The sequence below is a fragment of the Hibiscus syriacus genome, unplaced genomic scaffold (assembly GCF_006381635.1).
Source record: "Hibiscus syriacus cultivar Baekdansim isolate YM2019G1 unplaced genomic scaffold, ASM638163v2 tig00110948_pilon, whole genome shotgun sequence".
Taxonomy (NCBI): domain Eukaryota; kingdom Viridiplantae; phylum Streptophyta; class Magnoliopsida; order Malvales; family Malvaceae; genus Hibiscus; species Hibiscus syriacus.
Genome location: NW_024062928.1, coordinates 40,456 through 52,677, shown reverse-complemented (window position 1 = coordinate 52,677; position 12,222 = coordinate 40,456). Strand labels below are relative to the sequence as shown.

At 31.8% G+C, this 12,222-nt stretch overlaps 1 protein-coding gene across 1 annotated transcript; it reads right to left on the bottom strand.

Moving 5' to 3' along the window:
* Window positions 1-1,450: 1,450 nt before the first annotated feature.
* LOC120148085 (H/ACA ribonucleoprotein complex subunit 2-like protein) lies at window positions 1,451-2,836 on the bottom strand. The gene is made up of 4 exons (XM_039161275.1): window positions 2,612-2,836; window positions 2,323-2,392; window positions 1,981-2,086; window positions 1,451-1,708 (listed from the first exon to the last, which is right to left on the bottom strand). The coding sequence occupies exons 1-4, from the start codon at window positions 2,745-2,747 to the stop codon at window positions 1,547-1,549; spliced, it is 474 nt and encodes a 157-aa protein (XP_039017206.1). The 5' UTR covers window positions 2,748-2,836; the 3' UTR covers window positions 1,451-1,546.
* Window positions 2,837-12,222: the final 9,386 nt, after the last annotated feature.

The window sequence follows — 12,222 nt, the reverse complement described above, 5'->3', positions numbered from 1 at the left end:
ATTTATGTCACGGTGCAATTGAATTTTGGAATTGAATTACGATGGAATAGCTCTGATCAAGCTAACTGGGCCTAATGTGACTCTTGAGGGCCCCAAGATGTTTCATTAGGTCGGCTTTCCTTTGCTGTGTGCTTAGGGTAAGCTATATGGACTTATTGACTTGGGCTTAAGGATACAAACTTCATAGCCTATCCTTAAGTCGGCTTTCTTTTTGCTATGTGCATAAAGTAAGCTATATGGAAAATAATTTTGGGAACTACTGATGGTGTACCAGTAAAGGGTTTAAACTATGATTTTCAAAAGTTAAACTATTTTACGAATTTGTGAGATTACTGGACTATGATTTGTACCTATTGTGATTTTATGGAAATGTTGGGACACACTGAGCCTAGCTCACATTTCGAAAATGTTTTCCCCTTTCAGATACTGTTGGTTAGATACCTCGGTTCGAGCACTTGGAGGATCAACATATCTCTTGAAGTAAATCAGATTGTAATGTTTTTATCTTGCAAGTTGACTTTATTTTGGTGACATGGACCTTATTTTAAAATATCGGATTTTATAATGATGACTCTTTTGCTATTACTGTTCGGTTTATTGTGATTTTGAATTTGAAGACATGTTTTAAATTAATTTATTACTTATTGGTACTATATTTACGAGTTGGATTTTGATAGTATAATTTGTTTATAATTTCATGTTATTTATAATGTGATTTTATATTGATGAAATAACGTTTTCGGAAAATGTCTTTAATAATCATAATGTGGTCCACTAGACTTAGTCGAAACGCATAGGTTGGGTCTAGGGGGTTACATTTATCTTTTAACTTTAGATGAAAAATTGATTTAACCTCTAAACTTTAGATAAAATATCAATTTAACTCTTGAATTCGACCAAAATCTCCCGTCATTGATCAACACTCATTACCTTTACCACCAAACTATATTTTTTTCTCACTTTAGATGCCTAAAATATTTTTCAATCAAGATAAGTGTAAAAACATTTCCAACATTACTAAAATAAATATTAAAAATATTAGATACATAAAGTAAAAAAATGTATAATTTAAGAATTTTTTTCCATTAAACCATTTTTTAATATAATTATCAAACTGATTTATTCACGGATTAATCCTCCCAGCTCAATTTATTTATAAAGATCTATCATTAAAATAATCTTCACCATCAATTTATTTCATACACAATATTTTAAGAAATCTATCTTCTCATTTCACTGTTCCACTGGTCAACTAATAATTTGTAGGAGTTCATGTTTTTAATCTCATATTTTACTATAAACTATAATGCCATCCTACGCTACGTTGCAGTAGAGGTGTTTAATAGTTTTAAACGCTTACGTTACTTCATCTGAGCAAAGGGAAAGAACATGATCAAAGGGAAATAAAGCATTTAGCTGATTAAACACTTTAAAAAGGTTTGAATGAAGTAAACAAAAGGTTTTGAGCAGATAGATAAATGATGGTGACAAAGCACCACAACCTGAGATGCAGAAAATAAGAATGCCAACAACAATGCTTATGACATTAAAAAAGGGAGGATGTAAGCTCGGATATATCCGATACTATCTGGCTATAATCGGTCTTTATCTTTTCTTGTTCCTCGGGGGCAAGTTCGCCTTTGGCGGGATTTGTTAACACCAGAACACAGCATGTTGGTCTCTTGGTTGCTCCCGCTGTTGCAAGATCCTGAAAATGGCAGAAGAAACTAGTCAAGCAGTGTTGATCATTTACTTAAATAAACCGAAAACCTAAAGTCGAAATCCGCCAAAGACCCTTTAGACATATGCTTATATACAGCTAGGGTGGAATTGCAGGATTTATAGGACTCAATTGGCTGTACATGGGAACAATTATTAGGTTCAAAGGTTTTGGATAGGCAAGCAGGAGAACCACTTTAAGCATGTAGTGCTACCAAATTAGAAAAATACAAGAGATGGAGGGCGGAGGTCCGAAGTTACTTCTTTTGAAGAAACATAAACATAGGGAATCTCAGCCTCTTCACATAGAATCGGGAGATGAGTTATGACATCAATAGGAGATATGTTTCCAGCTATAACACATAATCTGCATTCAACAAAAAAGATTGAAGAAACACGAGCCTCTCAAATGTTATCAAACAGCTGTATCACAGTATGGATTGAAGTAATGTAGTAAAATAGTAATGAGGCTAATAGCATCATAGACTTCTACTGCATCGACAAATAATTCTCAGTCCATGAAACTTACATTGGCATTCAAACAAATACATAATAATCACTCGATTCACTGACTAATTGGTGTTTGTAGAAGGAAAAGTTTACCCTTTATGGCCACGCCTAATGCTTTTGACCACTTCCTTCACTCCTCTCTTCAAGCACTTGTGCTCGGAAGCTGCAACAAAGAAAGACCAACACATTGAGAACTCAAACACAAAACAACACATTGAGAACTCAAACACAAAACAAAATATAATATCAAGAACCGTCATTTTAAGCACAAATTCAACCATTAGAACATAAAACCACCCACAAGCTTTAAAGTTAAAAAAGGAAAAGATTCAAAGCGGAGTTTCATGAAAACGATTGATTTTAGATAATAAAAATGGGAAACCTTTGCGGACGAGCTTAAGGGTTTTCTTGGAGAGCTTCTTGCCAGCAAGGGGCTTTGCGATGGGAGCAATAGCTAGCATCTTCTTCCTCTCCTTCTCCTTCTGATGCGACTTTTCAACTTCGCTATCGCTTCCCATTTTCCTCTCTTTTCTCTTTCCTTTTCGCTAACGATGAAAAAAAGAAGGGGAAAGATAGATAGAAGCAGAGCAGTTCAAAGATCAAAGTTAGAAGAGGCAGAGAGTATATAATGTGAAAGAAAACATAGGGCGGAAATTAGGGTTTTTCTATGTTAGGGTTTAAGATTTGTTTGTATCCCTAATGGGCTTTAAGACATTGGCATTGAACTATTTAATTTGGGCTGCCCAAATCTTGTTAACATTGTTCTTTTTTAGAGTTTTTACCGTTTCTATATATCAGATCGACTATTTTTTTCTTTGATATTGTGTAGTCGACGACATCGATTTTGATGTTAATTTTCGATCCTTGGTTCTCTTCTCTTTGTTTCATTTTTAGTTGTTTAATAAGATTAATTCTAACTTTGTGACACGTTTTTTCTGTCTTTATGGCACATTTTTCGTATTCTTTCTTGGTTGTTTGACTGTTTTTTATTTTATGTTTTCTCAGGTTTGGATTTGATTACATTGCGACTGATCAAGATGTCGCTTATTTTTAATCATGCTGATATTCCCTACTATGGTCTCTCATATTGAATTTGGATATGCGATTTTACGTTCGTGAATAGTTTCTCACGACGCTCGACTCTGATTTGTAGTTCTCGGTGGTCACTTAATAGTTTAATCCCCTTTTATTGTTCGTTTTCCCATACAATCAGATTTTTCGTATATATTTTTTGTTCGAGTCTTTTGGTTGAGTTATTAACATTTTTATGTTTGGTGCTTATATGATCTAAAGTGGCTAGTTTCAATATTATAGGAAAATGTCCAAATTATATATTTAGTTTACGATATAGTTGTAAACCTTTATTGTAATTTTAGATATTTTCACTTTTGAATAAAACTAGTAGCTTCTATTAAAACATAATAAAACATTTTTATATGTTGTGTCTATATGTGTCAATAAGCATTAGATAATACAATAGCTTGATAGAGTGGAAAATGACACTAAATTACTTAAGGAATATTAAGGGTCTTAATTTTAATATATATATATGATAAGAGCAAATTGAATTGAGAATATCGTCTCTATAGTGGACCTCTATAATATAAATATAACACCAAACCTAAATTAGTCAGAGAGTTTCAAGAACATATATAAAACTAATTTTTTTTTGTTCTTATGACACAATATCGTTTTTCTTTTATTGTTAGTTATTTATTTACATTTTTTGTGAGCCTTTTAATTTTTTCTTTCATTGAAGATTGATGACGAGTAAGTAGAATTTTTGAAATTTTAATGAGACATGGATACAATTGAAAATGTTTATAATAATTGAATAATTTTTCCATTATTTTAATTATCGAAGTAATTTTAATAAATTAAAAATATTATCAAAATGATATGATTGATTTTTTATTAACAAAATTATTCAATGAAGACTGAATCATCATAACGACCATGTTGTTTTATTCTTCTATTAAGCAATAAAATTCAAAATAAAAATTTATTTTACTTTCGTTCGAAGACAAAATGATTTGAAATCTTCAAAACTTAATTTCATATATAATAATATAAGATTTTTACAAGTAAATAATACATTTTTGGTGAAAAAGGAGAATTATAAATTTGATACAACGGCATTTTTCATTCTTCACCGAACTTTTCTTTAAAAATATTTAAACTTGCCTGGATATAGAAAATGGAAATCTTAATTAAAACCATCCAAGCTCTTTGTTAAAAAGAAAAAGATTACCAATGGGTCAATTATAAATTCTAGGATAAACCATAAGTTTCGTATCTAAATTATTACTTTTTGTTCTGTTTTAATACCTATTTTATTTTTTTAAACTCATACCAACGATTAATTTATGTTTCATTTTGGTACTCAAACGTTAAAAATGTGATATTGATGTGATACTATAAGGTAATGTCATGTCATCATTCAAAAAAAAATGTAACGCCAATAATTCTGTTAATTTTTTAATGTCTTGATACCAAATTAAAAGATAACTTGGTTCGTACTAATTATATTGGCTAGTTGAATTACTGTTGTCCATCATTTTCACATAAAAAAGGTGATAAAACCATAATTAAAGTTGCAATAATCACATCAAATAGCATTGCCAAACCTATGTTACAAATTCCTTATAAATAGCTTAAGCTTATTAGCATCAAATGAAGATAAATATTCTTTGGAAACAGTAAAAAAAACCTCATAATGGCTCCCTTTTTCTTCACTCTCATCTTCCACTTCTGTTTCCTTTTAACGGTTGTTTCAGCAATTTGCTTTAACAAGACCCAACGTAGCCGACGGTAGAATTCTAAAATATCACTGGCTCCGTCGATTTCGGAACCGCTCCTAATCGGTGAATTATATATTTTGTTTAATCCGTTAATTCGGTTAAAATTGAACAATGAACACTTTGAATGACATTTTTTTGTTTTGTTTTGGTAGGTCGAAATCAGTATGCGATGGCACGAGCACTTCGAATCCGAACCCAGTTTGTGGAAGGGCATTATGGATGGCATTGCACCACCGGACGAGAAGGTTGTATGTTTGTTATGCATTTTACGGATTTAGAGTGTTGGGTCCTGAAGGTGGATTGGTAACCATACTTTCCATCGCCGCGGACGGCGAACCTTACCGTTTTTGCAATGCTGTCCACGTCCATCAACAAACTGGAAATGTCTACTTCACTGATGACAGTTCTGTTTATGCTATAAGGTATTATCTGAGCTGCCTCTCGGATTCTTCATTTTTAAAATATTTTTTATATCTAACAATCAATTTTGTTATATATAACACTCGAAAGATGTGTTGAATGCCTGAAAATACATTGAAAAATAATTCCTTTGTCCCATTCAAACCCGTCTCTTATTATTATTTTTTTTTCAATTTTTTTCAACTTTAACATATTATTATTTAAAATTTATTATTCATAAAAATATATTTTAAAAACTTTCAATAGAATAGTTTTGAAATATGTATTTTATAAAGTTTAAAATTTTAAAATATTTAAAATAATTATAGTCAAAATTTAAAATTTAATTTTTAAAAAGTCAATAAGAGACAAATTAAACTCCACAGACGTAGTTATTCAAATTCATAATTTATAAGAAGAATACCACTCCTTAATGGATTCAAATCTAAAGACTAACTTAAATTAACTATTTGTTTATGTAAATAATTAAACTGTCTATATGTAGGTTTACCATATGTTAAAGCAAAGTGCCTTGTTTTTTACATTTACTTTAAATCAAGTATGGTTTCGAATTGTTTTATCATCTCTAATCTAATCAACCAATCGTATAAGTTTTTTTTATCATTGTTACGTGATGAACACGGTGTAAACATAATTAGTACATCTATTATAGATATAGCTAGCAAATAGCATTGCCAAAGCTGTGCCACAAATTCCCTATAAATAACATAATCTTAATAGCATCAAAACAAGATGAACTTCTTCTTTGAAAATGAAAAAGAAACCCTATGAGATCATGAGAACCAAAACTATAACACCTCTCGTCTTCGTCTTACTATTTGGTTTTGTTTCAGCAGTTTCCAGCGGCGTGGCTGAGCCGGTGCACAGTGCGCGACAGCGCAGGCCTAAAAAAACAGGAGCCCCAAAATAGAGTATATATATCAGTTGTTGCCATTAAGAAGCAGAAAAATAGGTATAAAACAGAAAAATAGGTATAGAGCAGTGGTTAGATCATTGGACCCATGAATTTGTTGATCATAAGTTCAAATCCTGATAACAAACAAAATTATTTTTGAGAAAAACAATGCAAGTGGGCCTGCTCAGTGTAATACAGTTGTAAATTTTTTCCTCTTTTTGATCAAAATACAGCTGTAAAAACAATGCAAGTTCGAGATCTAAAGACCAATTTACAAGAATTTGCACAGGGCTTCCAACAATCTAGTCACAACCGTGGCAGTTTCATTTAGCAAGGTTCAACTGCCGAGAGATGCGAGTGTGTTGAAAACATTTTGATGTTTCGATATAACAAATAAAATACTATTGAATTTTAAGATTTTATATTTGATTAAAAATTATATATTCGATTAAATTATTCGAATATAAAAAATATTACTCTAAGTTTTCAAATATCAATTTTAATCCTTACTTAAGTGTAAAATTGTGTTTTACTCTTAAAATTTTTTTGAAACAATGTTTACAAAGTATTTCGAACCATAATCGAGCCAAAAATAAGTTTTATAAAGGGAGGTACCGATAAACTCCTATATGTACCGATACACCCAAATTTCGAATGAAATAAGGGTACCGATACATAGCCGATGTACCGATGCACTCTAGGCTCCGAGAAACATCGAATGCAATTAGTGTACCGATACCCCTGAGAGGTACCGATACACTTGGTCAAATAACGGTCGAAATATTTGAATTTTACATTGAGTGTACCGATACCCTTTGATGGTGTACCAATACACATACGCTCCCGACAAATTTTTTAAATGGAAAACATACAACAACGACTCTATTGACTTCACCAATGATCCCCAACGTTCAGAAATAATCCAAGGGTGTATTTAAACAAGTCTTGAAGCCGTTGATCAACAAGAATTGAGAAAGAATCAAGAGAGAAAACATTAAACCTCAAGTTTGAGAAATACAAGCCAATTTTCCTTCAATATTCATTTTGCTTTTAAGAACACTCTTTTTGCTCTATTGTATTAATCTTTGAGTGTTTTTTCTTGTTCTACAATTGTGCAAACAATCTACCTTATGAGGTTTTTCTGTAAAGTTTGCGAAATTCGTAATTTTCTCTTTGGGAGAGAGTGTTCTCAAGAATTTGGGATATAATTCTTGAGAGAGTTGTAAGGTTACTCTTTGTCCTCAAAAGAAAGACAAATTAGTGAATTTGTGGAAAATCCTTAGTGTGGATAGCTAAGGTAGTGGACGTAGACTTTGGTTGAGAAACTCAAACCACTCTAAATCGTTGTACAAATATTTTCAATTTTCTGTCAAAGCTTCCACCGAAATTTATATTGCCAATTCACCCCCTCTTGGCTATTTCGTCGATCGATTAACTCAACAATGGGTATCAGAGCTACACTCATTTGAAGGTTTTACCACCTCTTGAGTCGATTCGGGAAGAGTTATATCGATATTCAAGTCATCAATGACCTCCACTTCAAACTTCGACTTCGTTCTTGATTCTCAGTCTGTCAACAAACCTCCTTTCTTTAATGGAGCTAATTATGCTTATTGGAAGAACAAGATGAGATATTTTATTTAAGCTAGTGACATGGGAGCATAGAAAATCATGATGAACGGATATTCTGAACAGTCCACACATCCAAATATGTGGAGTGAAGAAGAGACGAGAATGTTCCAGCTCAACTTAAAAGATATCCATATTCTATTTTGTGCTCTTGGACCAGATGATTTCATCTTGTACAACCACTAAAGATATATGGGACAAACTACAAGTCACTCATGAAGGTACCAACGAGGTAAAAGAATCTAAAATCAGTCTTCTTACTCATAGCTATGAAAATTTCAGGATGAAACCGAATGAAGTAATCAAAGCTATGAAAGATAGATTTTTCGTGATTGTCAATGGTCTCAAAGCATATGGAGAGATCATTCCAAACGAGAATCTTGTACGGAAGATAATTTATTATCTTCCAAAAGCTTGGCAGTCAAAGAAGATGACGATTATCGAAGCTAAAGACTTAAAGTCTTTAACTCTCGATGAACTTATAGGTTCTCTCCTCACACACGAAATGATGATCCAAGATGAGGTAGACCTCGAGAAGAAGGACGAGAGAAAGAAGGAGACGGAAAAAAAGAAGAATGTTTGAGTTGCTCTTAAATCCACAAAAGATGAGAGTGATTCTGATGACGATGATGAAGAAATTACATTATTTGCCAAATGGTTCAGAAAATTGATGAAGCCAAACAGAGGAAGAAAATTCAAAAGAAATAAAGGCTTCAAAAATGAACCAAAGGAGAAAGACCCAATTATTTGCTATGAATACAAAAAGCCCGAGCATGTCAAATTTGATTGCCCGTAATTAAAGAAGAATTGTCAATCGAAGAAGAAGCACAAGGCACACGTGGCTCCTAGGAGTGATGATGATGAATCATCAAATGAAGAGGAACAAGAAGTAGTGAACCTGTGCTTAATGGCCATCGGGGAAGATTCTCAGGTAACCTCTAACTCATTTGATTTAGAAGATTATTCTTTTGATGAGTTATTAGAGGAATACAATATATTGGCATTGGATTATGAGAAATTATTTACAAAATACAATAAATATATTTTGAAATTGAAAAACGAAAATAATCTCATATCCAAGACCAACAATGATCTTGAAAGTAAAATTAATGAATTGCAAATCAAAATCAAAGATTTTAAAAAGAAAAATTCTGATTTGTATAATTTACTTTCAAGAGTCAACAATGATCATCAAAAAGAAATTTATGATCTTAAAGCTTCTTTTGATAAAGTTGGAATAAAACGTTTTGAAAAAGGACAGAGTTCAAAATCCAACTATATTAGAAAAAGTTTTAAAAACTACAATCATAGAGGTCCCCAAAAAACCTCTAATGGTAAAATCGTTAGAATTATATGGGTTCCTAAAGAACTCATTACTACTAAAGATAAATATATCCTACACAAATGGATACCAAAGGGGACTAGGATTTTAGAAACTAATGAATATGGACCCAAAAGAATTTGGGTACCAAAAATAAAAAATTAATCTATGTTTGTAGGAAAAGGAGCATTGCTACAAGGCATAAAATACAAGTTCAAATTCATGGTTCCTTGATAGTGGATGCTCGAAACACATGACTGGAGACGATAGCCAATTTATAGAGCTTAACGATAAAAATGAAGGAGTGGTAACCTTTGGTGACAACTCAAAAGGTTATATTGAAGGTATAGGTACTATAGGTAATACTTCTTCCATACAAATAGAAAAAGTTTTATATGTGAATGGGTTAAAGCATAATCTATTGAGTATTAGTCAATTATGCGATAAATGATACAATGTCTTGTTTGAATCAAATGGTTGTAAAATCATTGACATTGCATCTAATCGGATTATGCTTATTGGCCATAGAATAGAAAACATATATATGATGCATTTAGATTCAATAAATATGACTAATTTGTGCCTAGTTGCTAAGGATGAACATGATAGTTGGTTATGACATAGGAGACTAGGACATACAAGCATGAGTGTTTTAAAAAGATTGATTCAAGGAAATCTAGTAAGAGGATTGCCAAGGTTAAAATTTGACAAAGATAAAATATGTGATCCATGTGCTAAAGGAAAACATAAAAGAGCTTTCTTTAAATCCATTAATGATGTATCAACTAGTAGAGTATTACAATTGATCCATATAGATCTTTTTGGGCTAATTAGGACTACTAGCTAGGGTGAAAAACAATATACATTTGTCTTGGCAGATGACAATTCTAGATATACTTGGGTTCTATTCTTAAGTACTAAATATGAAGCATTAGAACATTTTATCACTTTTTCAAAAGTAATCCAAAACAAAAAAGGTTACTCCATTTCTAGTGTTAGGAGTGATCATGGTACTAAATTTGAAAATATTGGATTTACTAATTTTTGTAATTCAAATGGGATTAGCCATAATTTTTCAGCACATAGAACCCCTCAACAAAATTGAGTTGTTGAGAGGAAAAACAAAATTTTAGAAGAAATGGCTAGAACCATGCTTTGTGAAAATAATTTGCCAAAATAGTTTTGGGCGAAAGCCACAAATACTGCTTGTTATGTTGTAAATCGAGTAATGATTAGGCCAGTTTTAAAGAAAACTACATATGAAATTTTCAAAAATAAAAAACCTAACATTAGTTATTTTCATCCTTTTGGATGCAAATATTTTGTTTTAAACAACGGTAAAGACAACCTTGGCAAATTTGATGCTAAAAGTGATGAAGGAATTTTTATGGGTTATTCCTTAAACTTTAAAGCTTATTGAGTATTTAATAAAAGAACTTTAGTGGTAGAAGAGTCTATTCATGTAGTTTTCGATGATAATCCCATTCTAATGAATGATTCTTGTGTTGATGATGACATAGGTATTGTAAACGGACATGACGTTGGACATGACGTTGGAGAATCATCATCAAAGGAAGAATTGAAAGATAAGGAAACTTAAGATGCCTTTAAGAATCTAACCATTGAATAAAGGGAAGTCACTTACCCAAGAGAATACAACTATGTCAAGGATGGTGAGATTTTAGGTGATCCATCCAAAGGGGTAACTACTCGATCTTCTCTTAGGAATGTATGTAATTATGTTGAATTTATCTCATGCATAGAGCCTAAGAATATCCAAGAAGCATTAGAAGATGAAAACTGGATTATGGCTATGCAAGAAGAGTTAAATCAATTTGAGAGAAGTAAAGTATGAACATTAGTTGAAAGGACTAGTAATAAATCTACTGTATGTACTAAATGGGTATTTAGGAATAAGCTTGATAGAAGTGATAATATAGTGAGTAATAAGGCTAGACTTGTTGCTCAAGGCTATACTCAAGAAGAAGGAATAGACTTTGATGAAACATTTGCTCCCGTAGCTAGGATGGAAGTAATTAGAATGATATTAGCATTTGTATGTTTCAATGAATTTAAATTATATCAAATGGATGTTAAAAGTGCATTTTTAAATGGTTTTATAAAAAAAGAAGACCTCCTGATTTTGAAGATTCAAAATTTCCAAATCATGTTTTTAAATTGACAAAAGCTTTATATGGTTTAAAACAAGCTCCTAGAGCTTGGTATGAAAGATTGTCAGATTTTTTAATAGAAAAAGGTTTTTCAAAAGGGAATGTTGACACTACATTGTTTTTAAAGCGAAAAGGTAAAGATTTATTAGTAGTTAAAATTTATGTTGATGATATAATATTTGGTTCTACTAATGATGCTCTTTGCCAAGAATTTTCTAAGCTAATGCAAGGTGAATTCGAGATGAGCATGATGGGGGAGCTTTCATTTTTCTTGGGACTCCAAATCAAGTAAAGAAAAGATGACATCTTCATCAATCAAGAAAAATACATCAAGGATATGCTCAAGAAGTTTGGATTAGAAAGTGTCGAACCCCAAGCCACTCCAATGAGCTCATCAACAAAGCTTGACAAAGATGAAGGAGGTAAATGTGTAGATGTTAAACTTTATAGGTTTATGATTGACTCTTTGCTTTATCTAACTGCAAGTAGACCGAACTTTATGTTTAGTGTTTGTTTATGTTCTAGATTTCAATCATGTCCTAAGGAATCACATCTACAAGCCATTAAGAGAATCTTTAGATACCTTAAGGACACTCCTAGTTTAGGACTTTGGAATCATAGAGACTCTATGTAACATCCTCAATACCGGGTTAGTGATCAGATTGTAAAGTTTCAGAATTTGGTGACTAAAGTAGAAGAATGAAATAGTTCAATGATTTATTTGGGAATATTTCCAGAAAGTTATTAGTAATTATT

Bases quoted from the DNA above. Each gene is read 5' to 3' on its own strand.
- LOC120148085 (XM_039161275.1), bottom strand. From the start codon at position 2,747: ATGGGAAGCGATAGCGAAGTTGAAAAGTCGCATCAGAAGGAGAAGGAG. The intron at 2,393-2,611 runs GTTTCCCATTTT...TCTTTGTTGCAG, and splicing joins CCTTAAGCTCGTCCGCAAAG to CTTCCGAGCACAAGTGCTTG. The intron at 2,087-2,322 runs GTAAACTTTTCC...TGTTGAATGCAG, and splicing joins ATTAGGCGTGGCCATAAAGG to ATTATGTGTTATAGCTGGAA.